The 13,498-nt window shown below is 32.0% G+C and overlaps 1 protein-coding gene across 1 annotated transcript; it reads right to left on the reverse strand.

Annotated features, from left to right (window-relative positions):
- Positions 1 to 10,073: 10,073 nt before the first annotated feature.
- Positions 10,074 to 13,288, reverse strand: LOC114458417 (protein FEV-like). The gene is made up of 3 exons (XM_028440784.1): positions 13,200 to 13,288; positions 12,050 to 12,121; positions 10,074 to 10,639 (listed from the first exon to the last, which is right to left on the reverse strand). Exons 1-3 carry the CDS (start codon positions 13,246 to 13,248, stop codon positions 10,119 to 10,121), a joined length of 642 nt encoding a protein of 213 aa, XP_028296585.1. The 5' UTR covers positions 13,249 to 13,288; the 3' UTR covers positions 10,074 to 10,118.
- Between the last annotated feature and the right edge of the window lie 210 nt (positions 13,289 to 13,498).

A 13,498-nucleotide genomic window follows, 5' to 3' on the forward strand; every position in this document is an offset into this window, starting at 1 on the left:
ATTTTCTAAACCTGCAGACATGGGCAATTGGTGGCCCGGGGATCACATACGGTCCTCTGATGTAATGTGGCCCCAAACACACAAAAAATGAGTACTAAAAATGTGCAAAATTACAGAAAAATACAGAAAAGGACTGCAAAAATACATAAGATGAGAGAAAGACACAAAATGACAAAAATGCACAAGATTACTACAAAAATACACAAAAGGAACACAAAAACATGCAAGACGACTACAAATATGCCAAAAAAAGAACAACAAAAATACACAAGACGACTACAGAAATGCACAAATAAACAATAAAATGCACAGGACTACAAAAATACATAAGACTACAAAAATACACATGCCTACAAATCTGCCAAAAAGAACAACAAAAATGCACAAAAGGACTACAAGAATACACAACATTACTCAAGCAGAGTACAAAAATACACAAAAGAACAATAAAACGCACAAAATGACTACAGAATTACACAAAAGGACCACAAATTACTCAAGAAACCTACAAAAATGCACAAAATAACAGATTTACAACATTAACATTAAAGTCTGTGCAAAGCAGAAATAAATGTGTGTTATGAGTTTGTCACACCACAGAAACACGTGTCATTGACCACTGAGCCAAATTTGAAAGACAAAAAAAATCGCTAAGTATATAAAATTAAGTCTCAAAATCATGGAAAAACAAGCAATTCTCTTTGTTCTGAGATGCTGGGGGCGTGTCAGTTAGAGGTGCTGGAACCACGCCCAGGAAGGGCGCCGCCTCCTTACTGTGTCTATGGGAGAGAGCAGTGTGAAAGCGGCTCCAGCGTCGATAGCGCTTCCAAAAGTGCTTGGATCGGGCCAAACAAGCGAAAGGTCTGCTCCACCCGATAAAGCTATGATTAGCGATGCGAGCCCTAGCACGAGTCACGCACCGGGCTCGTGCACGCTCTCTCGCACACATTTAATAGGCGTTCCATCTTGGGAGCAAGTAGAGTGTGACGCATGTGCATTTTTTCAAAAAGTGGAGAGGGCGTTTCTTTTCCAAACTTTGGGAAAATCCTCCTCTATACCATATATCAATGTGACCTTGTAATGTTCCGCGATGCACGTGCAGAAAAGTAGAGGCGTGGCTTCTGGTGGATTGGCAGAGGCAGTGGTAGGAGCTGGAACTATTTAGGGCGGGACAATCAGACGTTTCTCAGAGACTCCAGATAGCAGCTTTAAGTATGACTAAAAAACACAAAATAACTCCAATAAACAAGAACCTCCAACCCAGAGGTTGGGAACCACTGAAAACGACATGAACTACAAAGCAGCATAAACACATTCACTATCTGCAGTAAAACTGGGAATTAGAACCAATGCAAGAACATTTTATATATATTTTAAATGTTCAAAAACAACTGATCATGTCATCAAAACAAGTGGAATGTTATGTGTTTAAACTGTTCATGTTGCTGTGCATTATGGAAAACCCCTGTAAATAGAAATATATAGGCCTATTATATGTTTATATGTGTGTGGGTTTTATTAAAGTGCGTTAAAATATTAGCGTAAACACATGTTTAGTGAGTGTAAATTGTGTTTACGTACAAACTGAGTCGTACTCATTCATTCATTCTGCTCCCATTATGAGAGGCTCTCACTGTCAACCTCAACACAAACAACTGGTTGACCAGTTTGACCAACTGGAGAGGATTAAGTCTATTTGCTGTCCTCTAGCTGCATAACCACCCTGGTAATCCATTTAACTAGATTATACTGCAGCGTTAAAGTGAGACTCGCCTTCTTCTTACTGTCACATAATACATTCACACGTATTTATACTCATCAAAAATTGTGTTATTTAAATGTTCTTATGTGATCTGTAATAATAATAATAATTAATTCATCACAGTTTTGGACATTGTTTTTTTTCCTAATCAATGAATCATTTCACAGTGTATGAATCCACACCATGATTCACCAAGTGTGATGTAACACCTTTTCTATCATTTATTAAATGCCTTTTTACTGCATTGCAAAACTTCCTTTAAAATGTTGAATAAGTGGGGAAGAAATAGATGGTTACCATGGAAACCACACGTCCACTCAAGGCAGTTTGTCATAAATAAAGCACGAAACGAAAACAAAAATACACAAAATGACCTCAATAACACAATAAATGAAGGAAATATGTATGGAATGACAACAAAAACACAAAATATACTCCAAAGACACACAAAATGACCTCAAAAACACAATAAATGAGGGAAAAATGTACCAAATGACGAAAAAAAACTATTCAAAACACGAATCAAAGCAAAAATACTTAAAATGACTCCAATAACCCAGTAAATAAAAGAAATGTGTCTGACATTAAAACAAAAACATACAAAATTGACTCCAAAGACACAAAATAACTCCAACAACACATTAAATAAGATTATTTTACCAAATTAAAACTAAATTAAAATGAAAACACAAAACAGCAACAAAAATACACAAAATGACAACACAATAAATGAAAGAAACGTGTATGAAATGACAAACACACACAACTTACTCCAAAAATGTATCAAAATTACTCCAAAAACACATCAAATGAGGGAACGATTAACCAAATGACAAAAAAACTGTTCAAAATAACAACACAAATACACAAAATGACAACAAAAATATACAAAATGACTCCAATAACACAATAAATGAAATAAATGTGTAACATCTGGACCAGTGGGAGGACTTTTAATGAGAAAATATGGGAATAAAGCAGAATTTTAAAATAAAACGGTAACTCCAGCAATGGGCACAAATAAAAGTGTTATATTTGCTTTTTTTTAATTTATTTTTTTATTTTGTCATCTTTAAATGAAGTCAGGTCACACCTCCTCCTGCGCTGCTTCCCTTTCTTTTCTCAGGTTTATTTCAGAAGATGGAGTAGGTGTGTTTTCCTAAATGAGCTCAACGTTCATTAACACGTCTTCATCCTGAAACAATGACTCACTGACTTGAACGAGTCACAGGAAGTAGAAAAAGAGCAGATATATCCTGTTAAAAGTGTTTCTCCGATGGGAAACATCTCTCACAGTTAAAAGGTCAGATTATGAGTCATTCATAAAGTTAGCATGCGCTCACAGAAGGTATGCATGTCTTAAAAGTTATATACAGTATGTACAGCACGTTATAAAGCACTTTGCATCATCATGTGCTTGTGTGAAAAGTGCTAAAGTGTGATTTTGATGTGCTACTTGTAATACATAGGCAAGGTGAGTACGGTGAAAAAGACTTTAGTGCATTGTGACCTTGATAAGATAAGTGTGTAAAGAATAGTTGCCTTTGCAGTGACATCTAGAGGAAGAGAAGTCCAAAAAAAAACAGCCAAAATAACAGAATATTACACAAAATGATTCTAAAAACACATTAAATGATAGTTAGATTAAACACATGACAAAAAAAACTATTACAAATGAGAAAAAATACACAAAATGACTCCAAAAACACAATAAATGAAAGAAATATGTATGAAATGACAGCAAAAACACATAGTTTACCCCAAAAAACACAAAACAAAACAAAAAATACACAAAATGACTTCAAAAACACATTAAATGAAAGGAATATACACACAAAATTTACTCCAAATTAAAACCACAAAACTAAATAAATAAAATTACTAAGACACATTAAATGAGAGAAAGATTGAGCAAATGACAAAAAAAAACTATTCAAAACGACAACAAACATACACAAAATGACTCCAAAAACACAATAAATGAAGTAAATATGTATGAAATGACAACAAAATACACACACAATTGACCCCAAAAAAAACACAAAAGAAAACTACACAAAATGATTTCAAAAACACATTTAATGAGAAAAACTTACCAAATGACAAAACTATTAAAAATGAAAACAAATACACAAAAAAGCAACAAAAAAAAACACAAAATAATGCCAAAAACACTAAACAACAAAAAATACACAAAAACACAATAAATGAAAGAAATACGTTTTAAAAGACAACAAAAACAGAATTATTGAGGAAACGATTAACCAAATGACAACAAAATACACACACAATTGACCCCAAAAAAAACACAAAAGAAAAATACACAAAATGACTCCAAAAACACAATAAATGAAGTAAACATGTATGAAATGACAACAAAACACACACACAATTGACCCCAACAAAAACAGAATTATTGAGGAAACGATTAACCAAATGACAACAAAAATACATAAAATGACTTGAAAAAACCAATAAATGAAAGAAATGTGTATAAAATAACACCAAAAACACAAAAGATGTACTCCAAAGACTCAAAACAATAACAAAACAAAATACACAAAATGACTTCAAAAACACGCCAACTGAGAAACTCAGACAAAATGTCGACAAAAATACGAACAATGAGAGAAAAATAAACAAAATTACTGCCAAAAACACCACAAAACAACCACCGTATGCACAAACCTTTTGTGCTTTCTTGTATTAAAGCTCAGGTTGATCATTATTCTAAACACTGAACCCCCCCCACCCCCACCCCCCCAAGAGACAATCACATTTTTGTGGCCCTTGCTGCAATTGATTGGTCTCACCCCTTTAGTTTGTGCCCTCGATGTTAGAATATCACATTTCATAAACTCATATTTAAAAAAACAAGCTGACACATGACATGAATGCTTCAGAGAGCATCTTTAAAATGATCCTAAAAACTCATAAATCAACTTATTTCTGTCTATATTTGCTATCTAAACACTCTCTGACCTTGTTCAGAAAATGATAAATTCCCAGATGAATGTATGGGAATAGCCTGTAATGTGGTGCGTTGTTGTTGTTGTTGTTGTTGTTGTTGTGTTCAGATTGTTTCTTCTCTTCTTTTTCCTCCTCCTCCTCTCCCTCTGTTTGTTTTCTCGTGTTAATCCTGTGTCTTGCAGCAGGAATACACCCACTTAGTTAGTTACGTAAGAGGAGAGAGGCTGAGGATCAGCAACAATCTATAGATATACAGCAGATTACAGCACATCTATCTATCTATATCCATGTCTGTGAAAAGGCTGGTGGCTGATTGACTATAAATGACTGAAACAGGTTGAGTTGTCAATGGCAACCCTTTGTTTTCTCTATTAATATTCAGCACACACACACACACACACACAGAAGCAGACATTTCTCTGAAAGTAATCCACTAATCTGCTCTATTTAAGGAAATAAAGTGTCTTTAATTACAGCCCATCAATCAGAAAGAAGCACAGTGGTGTCCAACATCAGGTCAGGGGGGTGTAAATCTGTCATAAATTGTGATTTGAGGTGAATCTGTTATTATGGAGTCCCTTTATGTTCTATGAGAGCAGCTTTCTCAGTAAACTGTTATATAAACAGTTTTATCCTGTTGGTGACAGAGCTGTGGCGCCCTCTGGTGGCCTAAAAAGCAACAGCACGTCACAACACAAGTAGCTTCAATATTATTAATAATAATAATATATGAGAACACGTGAACAAATACAAAATGAAAACATCCAACGTATTTATTTGATTCATTACATCTGTTTTAAGTTAAAAAAAAAAAAATAAAATCAAAGTCCGATTATCAAAGGCTGTTTCAGCCTCATTGGTTCTCTTTGATGTCACTCTTAGTGAAAATTTGACATCTTTTTTTTTTTATCTAAATTGGCATTTTATACTCAACGCATACATGAGGGAGGTTTGTGTCATTAAGGTAGTGTTCATTCCATTAATATAAAAAAATATATATAAAGTAAGATAATCAGTTTTTTAAAGATGTTTTTGTAAGACGTATTTCTATTTATTCTAGATTTTTATAAATGACATTAAATGGTGTTTTTCCTCAAATTCTCAACGTGTTCCATGTTAGCTTATGATGCTATTAGCTACTATTTGGTTTTATGTATTGTTTTTAAGTCCACATGTTCAGTTTTTTATTCTTATAATATTTGATATTTTTATTATATATTTTAGTTACATTTAAAAAATCTTTTTTTTTTTCAAACAAAAAAGTTGAGAAAAAAAACGTTTGCGTGATATATATATATATATATATATATATATATATATATATATATATATATATATAATGTAAAAATATCTGTTTTTTAAAGATGTTTTTGCAAGACGCATTCTATTTTTTTCTGAAAAATTCCCATAGTTAAGTTACAATTGTAGATTTAAATAAATTACATATTCAATGGCAATTATTTTAGGTAATAATGCTATATGCTACTATTTGGTTTTACTTGCATATTTATTAAAATCAAAGTCAGCTTTATTGTCAATTTCCACTATATGTACAAGATACGTAAATATTGAAAAAATTACAGTTTACTCTGATCGAAACACAAAACACAAAAACATGACAATGTAGAATATATAAATTATAAAGATAGAACAACACAACACGTATTTACACTATGTACAGTGAGATAAGATTATGAAAATATACATAATATAATATATTTATTTAATCATTCATAGTTGGGGGGTAGTGTGGGGCATGTATTACTTCTAAGTAATACAATTAATACATGCTTTTTGGTTTGTTTTTTCACACAAGGTCAGTTGTTTATTCTTTCCTTTGGATCATATTTTTCCAGACAATATTTGATATTTTTTGTTAAACTGCATTTTTTTTTTTTTTTTTTTAAATTGGGGGTGGGGGGAGTTTAAAAACAAGTTTTAAATCTAATTTACTATATTGTCTGTGGGTTTTACTTTATTTATTAGAAGGATATAAAACATTCTTATCTGAATTATATCCAAAGATTGTGCTATACATGGAAGAAAAAAAAATCAGAGGGCAGTAAAGATCAATTATAAGCGACCATAGTCAACAACACCATTACTACAAATTCAACAAACTTAAAAGAGGCGATTTAAAAAATAAAAAATAAATACATTTAAAAAAAAAATTATTAAAACCCATTTTGATACACCTTTATGATACATTTTTAGTGTGTTTTCCCATTGTAAATATATAAAAGTACAGGCTAATTGTACTCCCATATTCACGTAATAACCAAATAGGAGGGTGTGACCCACACGTATCAAACTCAAGGCCCGGGGGCTAAATCTGGCCCTTGCAAGCATCAAATTCGGGCCACAGGAGAAAGTAAAAACAAAAAAAAATCACAAATCATTGTGGAACTTACCAAATAATTCAGTTGTAGATGATCTTAAAAAATCAGAAATTCAATAACACTGCACAATATTTGCAAGGGCTCCGCCTATATCACATGACTGCAGCCATTTTTAATCACAAATTGTAGTAAAAACTCAAATCCTGCAATTTCTGTCAAACAGTGGTACAAAATTCCTCTAAATTACATTAAAATTACTGACTTAAATGTTTATTTTTGTAACATACACAGTGTGTTAATCCAGTGAGGATGTTTTCTTACCTTTGCTGTTGTTTCCTGTTCACGCTGTCACTTGCTTCCTCGTGTGACCAATTAACGTGGTAAAAAAAACAGCTGATTGGGCCGGGAGACTTTTCAAAATAAAAGCACCCGACCTGGCCATGTCAGCTCTCAGCAAGCAACAGACATCCTTACTAGATTTACTGAAAACGACAACAAAATGACTCCAAAAACACAGTAAATGAAAGAAATATGCATGAAACAACAAAACTATTACAAATGAAAACAAAAAACGGCAACAAACAACAACAACAATAATAATAATAATAATAATAATAATAATAATAATAATAATAATAATAATAATAATAATAATAATAATAATGCGCAAAATGACTAGAGCAATACAATAAATTAAAGAAATATGTATAAGTGACAACAAAAACGTACAAAATAGACTCCAAAAACAACAAAAAATACACAAAATGATGTCAAAAACACAGTAAATGAAAGAAATATGTAAGAAATGACAACAAAAACGCACACAATTAACCCCCCAAAAAATAGAAACAACAAAAATACACAAAATCACTTCAAAAACACAATAAATGAAAGAAATATGCATGAAACAACAACAAAACTATTACAAATGAAAACAAAAAACGGCAACAAACAACAACAATAATAATAATAATAATAATGCGCAAAATGACTAGAGCAATACAATAAATTAAAGAAATATGTATAAGTGACAACAAAAACGTACAAAATAGACTCCAAAAACAACATAAAATACACAAAATGATGTCAAAAACACAGTGAATGAAAGAAATATGTAAGAAATGACAACAAAAACGCACACAATTAACCCCCCAAAAAATAGAAACAACAAAAATACACAAAATCACTTCAAAAACACAATAAATGAAAGAAATGTGTATGAAATTACAACACTAACACACAAAATTGACTACAAAAACACAATATAACAAAAAATACACAAAATGACTTCTAAAACACAGAAAAGATTTACCAAATGACAACCAAAAACTATCAAAACGTAAAACACAAATACACAAAATTGACTCCAAAACCCAATACAACAAAAGAAAAAACAAAAAACACAACATGACTTCCAAAAAACGTTAAATGAGAGAAACTAATAGAAACTGTCACCAAAAATACAAAGAATGAGAGAAAAATATACACACAACAAATACATACACAAACCCTTTGTTCTTTTCTGTGTTCTGGTGTGTTACTGGACTAACACATTGTGTCTGTAAAAAACAATTAAGTCAATATTATAAAAGAAGACATGACGAACACAATCGATTTATTAAATGAAAATTGGTCACAAAAGCAAAGAATTGTAAAGTGGACTGATTATGAAAACTATAGTGCACAGTGATGTAGAAATGTATTCATTTTTACACCTAAAATCTGTGGCCCTTTTAACATCAAACTGCTTGTGAAAAATGTCAAATTAGCCACACATGGGCGTGGCCAAATAATCTGTGTAGCATCATGTGACTATTTACACGTGCGGATGAAACAAGCAATTTCGTCATTGACTAGAATTTTTTTAACTAAACTTTGACTTATTTAAAAAAAAAAACACACACATGAATAAAAACCATATCAAAATATATTGATACTTTTGTGAACTAATAAAAATTTTGTCTCATGGGACGAAATCCAATCAGATTGTGATTTTTACGCATTGATCACATTAAATGTGTCAGTGTAAATAATAATACCAATAATACAATAATCCCATCCAATATCAGGCTAATCAATCAACTCAATCTTTAGGTAAAAAAGATCTATAAACTCTTATGATTTATATTAAGTCGACTAAAATCTTGATGATATTTAACTGACTAAAACGATAGACTAGAACTGAAATTGTATTATATTTTGACTAAAACTAAGTAGCATTTTAGTCAAAACACTGTGACTAAATGATCCGTGCTGAGTGACAGCAGAGGTTCACAACCTACGTGACCCCATTTTTATATCACACATTTATGGCGACCCCCAAAAAAACATTTAAAAGCCAGTTTTATTATTAATAATAATAATAATAATAATAATAATAATAGTAAAAATAATAATCATTACAACAAATCATAATTATGAGTTAGTAAAGTCATAACTGAGATAGAAATTATGACTTTTTAATAATTATGACTTTACTAACTCATAATTATGACTTTTTATCTAATAATTATGACATTACTAAATCACAATTGTGACTTTCTTTCTCATAATTCTGAATTTATTTCTCATAATTATGACTTTTTATCTAATAATTATGATGTTACTAAATCACAATTGTGACTTTCTTTCTCATAACTATGAATTTATTTCTCATAATTGTGACTTTTATCTCATAATTGTGACTTTACTAACTCATAGTTATGATTTTCTTTCTCATAATTGACTGTCTTTCTCATAATTATGACTTTAATGCTCATATTTATGAGCTATTTGTGTAAAAGTTATGACTTTTTATGTAAAAATTACGACTTTTTATCTCATAAATATGATTTTCTTTCTCATAATTATGACTTTTCTCTCATAATTATGACTATTTATCCCATAATTGTGACTTTTTTAATTAGTGGAAACAAGCTTCCATTAAAAAAAAATGCATTTTTAATCATCAGTAATTATTTTTTTAACACATTCCAGGTGACCCCAATTAAAATTTCAGGCGACCCCACATAGGGTCACGACCCCCAAGTTGCCTTTCATAGTGTCCGTCAGTTGTAGTGGTTATTGATGTTGTTCACACAGCTGATGTGTGATGGGGACACGGTCCCAAAGGGGCCCGCGGGCTGCAGGTTGTGGCCGTGGTACAGTGAAGGAGACCCGGGCCAGTAAGAGAAGCCTGACGCCCCCACACCGGGGGCCACCAGGTTGAGTTTGGAGATCCCGGGGAAGGGAATGGGAGAGAAGTTTCCCTGGAACTTGTAGATGGCCTGTTCCGTGCACGTGGACGGCTGGCACACCTGCGCGAGGCCGTGGAAGTCGAACTTGTAGGCGTAGCGCTTCCCGTGCACTTTGGTCATGATGTTCTTATCGTAGTAATAGCGCAGCGCGCGGCTCAGCTTGTCGTAGTTCATGTTGGGTTTGCTCTTGCGCTCCCCCCAGCGCCGGGCCACCTCGTCCGGGTCGATGAGCTTGAACTCCCCGTTGGTTCCTTCCCAGGAGATGCACGACATGTTGGAGCTGTCCGACAGGAGCTCCAGGAGGAACTGCCACAGCTGGATCTGACCACTGCCTATAGGAGGAAGAGGCGGAAAAACACATTTATTATTTCTAATAAATAAAATATATCATAAAATATCACATGTTCAATTTATTTTTGGCCGTATAATATAGTAACACAAAAAATAAAAGAGAGAAGAATAGAAAAGAGAGAGAAAAAAGGAAGAGAATAAAGAGAAAAAGAAGAGAAGATGAAGAAAAAAGATAGAAAGAGGGGGGGAAAAATCTAAGAAAAAAGAAGGAAGAGGGAGTAATAAGAAATAATACAAAATCAAGTAGAAACAAAAAAGAGAGAAGAAAAAATGGAAGAGAATAAGGAGAAAAAGAGATGAGGAGGAAAAAAGAAATGGAGAAAGAGGAGAAAAATCAAAGAAAAATGGAAGAAAAAGAAAGAAAAAGAGCGAGAGAGAGAAAAGAAAAACGCAAAGAAACAAAGAAGAGAGAGGGAGGAAAGAAAAAGAAGAAGAGGAGAAGAAAGAAGAAGAAATGAAACAAAATAAAATTAAACAAAAAAAGAGAATAAAATAAGAGAAGAGAAGAAAAAAGGAAGAGAATAAGTAGAAAAAGAGAGAGAAAGAAAATGAACAAAGAAAAGAAGAAGGGAAAAAAGATAAAGAGAAGAAAAAATAAAATAATAGTGACAATAATCTACTCTTACCCTCACTCATGTGTTTATTTTAGTACTTGTTATTTATAATATCACATGCTGCACGTGCAAAATATGTATGTTATGCTTTAATTTGGCCTCTTTATTAAAAATGAGTATTTGTCATTTTCTCTCCTTACATATAAATAAAAAGACATTCATGTATATTTTTTTTTTAAAACCTGGTTTTTTATGTCCTTTGTTCCACTGAAATAAAATAAAAACATTCTCCTAATTTCATGTCTATCCTACTGTTCTTACTTTTTTACACTATTATCCCATGGTGGTATTTATTTAATTTCTTACTTTCTGCTCTTTTTATTGTATAAAAATGTGTTGCTGCAACACGTGAATTTTCCCTCTTGGGATCAATAAATGCATTCTATTATTCTATGATAAATTACGCAAGGATTCTGGGTTATAAAAAAAAAAAAAAACATTTAAAGATGCTCTTTTGCCTTATACTGTTAAGGGATAAAATACAAAAAAAGCAATAAAATGTTATTAATATTTGCATAGTTATATAAAACAGATATATTGTTATCATAAATCATTACAAATTAAAACAGTGACTGTATTTATGATGCTATTGAGATGTCATAGATTCTAAATATTGTATCAATTGCTGCTTAGCTTATACTGTGACATTTGCGTGATAATTCTTTAACAGAAAACAACCCTAAAATTCTTCATTGTATGTCTAATAAAGTATGAACCTATTATCTGATTTATTTATTTCTATTATAGATATTTATTCTGTTTGTGTTTGTTTCTTACCTTTTTGCACTCCTGTGTTTAACGGACCCCAAGACGTTCCTTTGCTCTCTTTCAGTAAATTGTCTGTTGGGTCTGAAATGGAGAAAAAAATAAAAAATAAAGTCTGCAAAAATTGAAAATGCATTTATTGCAATATATATATATATCTATATATATACAACGATAAATTAATAGCAACAAAAACCCTGGCAATTATTTTTTTTTATTTTAACACAACGTATAATAGAGTGACTTAATGATATAGCTTATATATTAAAAAAAAAAAAAAAAAAACAGGGATATTTTAAGGCCTTTTTAAATGACGTATAAATCAAATATTACGAAATGTGTATTATCTCATCAACTCAGAAAAACCGAAAAATATTTCCTATAAAAAAAAATTTTTTTTAACTCGGCCAATTTTTATTTATTTATTGTACTTATCACTTATCTCATAAATTCAGGAAAAACGGGAAATATTTCCTATAAAAACCAAAAAACAGGGAATTTTTTTTAAAGCTTATTTTTATCTCATCAAATCAGGAAAACCGGAAAAAAAAATATCCTATAAAAACAGGAAAAATGGGGTCAATTTTGTATTTACTTGTCTCATCAATTCAGAAAAAAAAAAATCTGTGAACGCAGCTTCCATAGCTAAAGAAAAAAATAAATAAATAAAAAAGCTTTATAATATCCGTATCCGATCTATATTATTACATCACACTATTTATATGCTGTAAGGAATCAAATAGTTTGAATTATCTGTTATAATAATATAAATAATCATAATAATTTCGCTAATATATATTTTTGGGGGAAAGTAAAAATACTATTCTGTGTAAAAATGAAAGTAAAATAGTTTAAAAAAAATAAATAAATGTTTGGAAATCAATTAGTTTGATTGAAGTCCTCTGTGCGTTCCGGGCGCGCGCATGCAGCCATGTCTCCACGTGCGCTCCTCTGCGGCGGGAGAAAGCTGCAGGAAACGCGTGCAGGAAAAAGGATTTCCGATTTCCGACAAAAGAGCAGACGGGCTTTCAGATTGAAAAAGGCTGAACAAAGCTGTGCCCTCGAAGGCAGCAGGAGGACACCTACCGCCACCCGGCACAAAAAAAGAAAGAAAGAAAGCACAAAAAAAAAAAAACCATTGAAATGTCCCTCATGAACGAACCTGAGAGATACATGTTGAACATGAGCTTTCCTCCACAGTCCTGTCTCATTGTGCTCACTGCTTCAGAATGGCTTGGATTTCATTTCGTTGGTGCATCAAGAAAAAAAGAAAAAAAAAAGGATTTTTATTAAACTTTATCTCATAACTGAGATCTGGAATAAACGCGGGTGGACAGATTGAAGTTTCCAGGCAACTGTCACTGGCCCCCATCTCTGAGACAATATTCAGACAGCAATTTCCCCTGGTGCATTGCTTTAATTAAAAGAGCAATTTACCTCTGTCAGCCCGCCTGGTGCCCA

Source organism: Gouania willdenowi, unplaced genomic scaffold, assembly GCF_900634775.1.
Source record: "Gouania willdenowi unplaced genomic scaffold, fGouWil2.1 scaffold_118_arrow_ctg1, whole genome shotgun sequence".
In the NCBI taxonomy this organism is placed as follows: domain Eukaryota; kingdom Metazoa; phylum Chordata; class Actinopteri; order Blenniiformes; family Gobiesocidae; genus Gouania; species Gouania willdenowi.

Excerpts from the sequence above, each read along its gene's own strand:
- LOC114458417 (XM_028440784.1), bottom strand. The coding sequence starts at position 13,248 with ATGAGACAGGACTGTGGAGGAAAGCTCATGTTCAACATGTATCTCTCA. Across the intron at positions 12,122-13,199 it reads GTTCAACATGTATCTCTCAG|ACCCAACAGACAATTTACTG; the intron begins GTTCGTTCATGA and ends TCTCCATTTCAG. Across the intron at positions 10,640-12,049 it reads AAACACAGGAGTGCAAAAAG|GCAGTGGTCAGATCCAGCTG; the intron begins GTAAGAAACAAA and ends TTCCTCCTATAG.